At 42.1% G+C, this 3,290-nt stretch overlaps 1 protein-coding gene across 1 annotated transcript in view; it reads right to left on the bottom strand.

The window, feature by feature from the left end:
- The window catches only part of LOC112073650 (disks large homolog 1), a gene marked incomplete at its 5' end in the record, with an annotated part of 35,473 nt that overhangs the window by 12,686 nt on the left and 19,497 nt on the right, over window positions 1-3,290 (bottom strand). Inside the window, one exon of the mRNA XM_024140906.2 lies at window positions 2,329-2,395. Coding sequence (XP_023996674.2) covers window positions 2,329-2,395 — 67 coding nt within the window. The remainder of the gene's footprint in view (window positions 1-2,328; window positions 2,396-3,290) is intronic.

Genomic DNA, 3,290 nt, shown 5'->3' with positions numbered 1-3,290 from the left:
TAAAAACAAGATCCCTTGCTACATCACCATAACGGATCAATTGCTTCAGCTAGATTTAAGATACTGATCAACACACAAAAAAGCAAGGAGAAAAAATATGAGGAAGGTGAAGTTGGATTGTATGCATGGAAAAGTAGAAAGGAGAGAGGTGGTTGGTGAGAGTAGGTAGTGAAGCAGTTTGACATCAATGGCAAGCGTATATCAGGCCTCTGCACTATACGGGCCATGCATTTGTCTGGGTGCCATGTTACAACACAAAGATGCCTTCCACATAACACATTCTATCTACACAGGTCTGTGCAGATTCATCAGGGAAAGAGTAGGAGTCCTAATCTAGGATCAGCTTCCCCCCTCGTCCATATACTCTTATTTAATACAAAACAGATCCTAGATCAGCCCTCCTCAGAGCACCCATGAACCACATCARCACACGATATAACAATCTAATGATCTCCCTTATTCATAAAGAGTCTCAGAGTAGGAGTGTTGATCTAGGATCAGTTTTGCCTTTTAGATCATGATTATTAAGAGGTGAAATCTGATCCTCGATCAGGATCTGAGACGCACTGTGAATAGGGCCACTGATCAGATCTGTGTAGAATCTGTGCATGTGGATGAAACGTACCAGTGTGTCGACGCAGCACAGTTCTCCTCTGAGAGACTCAGAGGTGGGGATATATTTTAGCTGAATAACTAGAGTGTTCTCTCGCCGGGAGATCTGGACATGCTGTTAACTATACAGCCTCTCACACACAGACTACCTCAGACAGCCAGAGATTAGTACATTAAACAGTAATTAGTACATTAAACAGTAATTAGTACATTAAACAGTAATTTGTACATTAAACAGTAAATGGTAGATTCATTTTGGTCATGTGAAAAAAACACACAAAAAAACAGCTTCACAATATAATTATGGATGGAATGCTAACTTGAAATCTGTGTGGATCTCACGTTCGTATTCCTGCCTAAAATATTATAAACTGCAAAACTATTGTATCTATATCAAATAAAGTAATAGGTCAGTGTAGTGTAATGAAAAGTGGCATGTTCAGTTTTAAAAAGGTTGTGTTCTTTCTGATGAACCGTGACTCTCTGGTTTCTGACTTTAAAATCAGCCCTACGTGTGGAAGGAATGGAGGTGCGATCTAAGTCCTTGGTTCCCAAACCGGGGGTATTAGGACCCCTCGGGGTACCTGGCCTATCCACACAGGGTACCTGGCCTATCCACACAGGGTACCTGGCCTATCCACACAGGGTACCTGGCCTATCCACACAGGGTCAAACCTGCCTAGGTCCAAGTACGAGGGTTACCTGCCGTATCACACAAGGGTATCGGTGGAACGTGTCAACACAACAGGGATGACTTGAGTAAGAGACGCACATGAGATGGATTAGGTAAATGGATATGCGGCACAGAAGTGGGTTATACTTCAGGGATTTACTCTGGCAGAGCAAACATTCAGTTTGGTGGCACACTAGCAGCTCAAAGGAAGGTTGAGGACCATTCTGTATTAGCATTCGTAAACCTCTTAGACCTCACTACTGCTTCAACAGTCGATACTGATGAACCCGATAGCAGACCGATTGTCAACAGCGACTGAGGAATCTATTAATTAGTAGGATCACGGGATAACCGTTGGTTAATGATGTGTGATTTAGTTTTACTGAAGGTGTTTATGGATTTTCACAAAGCTTAAACTACAACTATCTTGAGACATATCTTATTGTAAGCAATATTACCATTATAGTATTGATACTGTAACAGAGATCTCTACGGGTCACCTAACAGAGATCCTTATAGTTCACTGACAGAGATCCTCTACGGGTCACCTAACAGAGATCCTCTACGGGTCACCTAACAGAGATCCTCTACTGGTCACCTAAACAGAAGATCCTCTACGGTCGACCTAACAGAGAATCCTCTACTGGTCACCTAACAGAGATCTCTACTGAGTCATTAACAGAGATCCACTATAAGTTCACATGACAGAGATCCTCTACTGGTCACCTAACAGAGATCCACTATAGTTCACATGACAGAGATCCTTCTACGGGTCACCTAACAGAGATCCTCTACGGGTCACCTAATCAGAAGATCCACTATAGTTCACATGACAGGATATCCTCTACTGGTCCACCTACACAGAGATCCACTATAGTTCACATGACAGAGATCCTCTACTGGTCACCTAACAGAGATCCACTATAGTTCACATGACAGAGATCCTCTACTGGTCACCTAACAGAGATCCTCTACTGGTCACTTAACAGAGATCCACTATAGTTCACATGACAGAGATCCTCTACGGGTTACCTAAAACTCACCACTTTGTCTTGAGACCGGGCGTTGAATTTGACTGTCTTTAACCGCGCTCTCTCTTTTTTTTCAACCCTGTAGGAGAAAAGAGAGAAAGGGGGTGAGAAGACAGGAAAAGKGAGAAGAGAAGAGCGAGGGCTGCACCCATGGGTCACTGATTAAACATTGAACATATCGTGCCTTGAAACAAGCTGGCTATTTTCAGCCGGGGTATTGCGTGTGTGAAGACTCAGATCCTGATTCCCGTCTCTCTAGTAACTTCCACAGTGCTCTGCTGAGATTGAGGAGTAGAGGGGGACGGGATGATTCAGTCATCAGAGGGATAAAACAGTTGCCTTAAGGGGAAACCTTTTTATTTTCCCCAACTCTGTGAGAGCCTTGATGGCAGCATCATAAAAAAAAGTACCAGTAATTAAGTCCCTCCTACCTTTTTATTTAATTTAAATGAGACCCCGAAGGAAATATTAGCAGAATCCAAATTGTATTTTTTCCCCTTTGCGCTGCTTTTTCATTGTATTTAATCCTACAAAGCAAGTCTACAAAGCTCTACAAAGCTTTAAAATGTGAATCATTTCCTTCTTTCCTTTACAATGAGGACATCACTGCAGAATATGGCAATACCCCAGAGAGCAGGAGCGGGAAGAGAAGAAGAACTCAGAGCTCAGGATAAAATAACACAGTCTTCTTGCTCTCCATCAAGTACAGTACAGCTTTCCTTTAAATCTTCATTTGGTTTAACAGCCGTCTCAAACTACTTTTCAAGGCATGGCTGTTCGATGGCTGCTACAAACTTTCTATGCTACTGTTATTACTACTAATACTACTGCTGTTATTACTACTAATACTACTGCTGTTATTACTACTACTGCTGTTATTACTACTACTGCTGTTATTACTACTACTGCTGTTATTACTACTACTGCTGTTGCTACTGCTACTACTACTACTGCTGTTGTTACTACTACTGCTG

This window comes from Salvelinus sp. IW2-2015, unplaced genomic scaffold, assembly GCF_002910315.2.
Source record: "Salvelinus sp. IW2-2015 unplaced genomic scaffold, ASM291031v2 Un_scaffold2331, whole genome shotgun sequence".
Lineage (NCBI taxonomy): Eukaryota > Metazoa > Chordata > Actinopteri > Salmoniformes > Salmonidae > Salvelinus > Salvelinus sp. IW2-2015.
The sequence above is the reverse complement of the archived record's forward strand: the minus strand, read 5'-3'. Positions and strand labels throughout refer to the sequence as shown.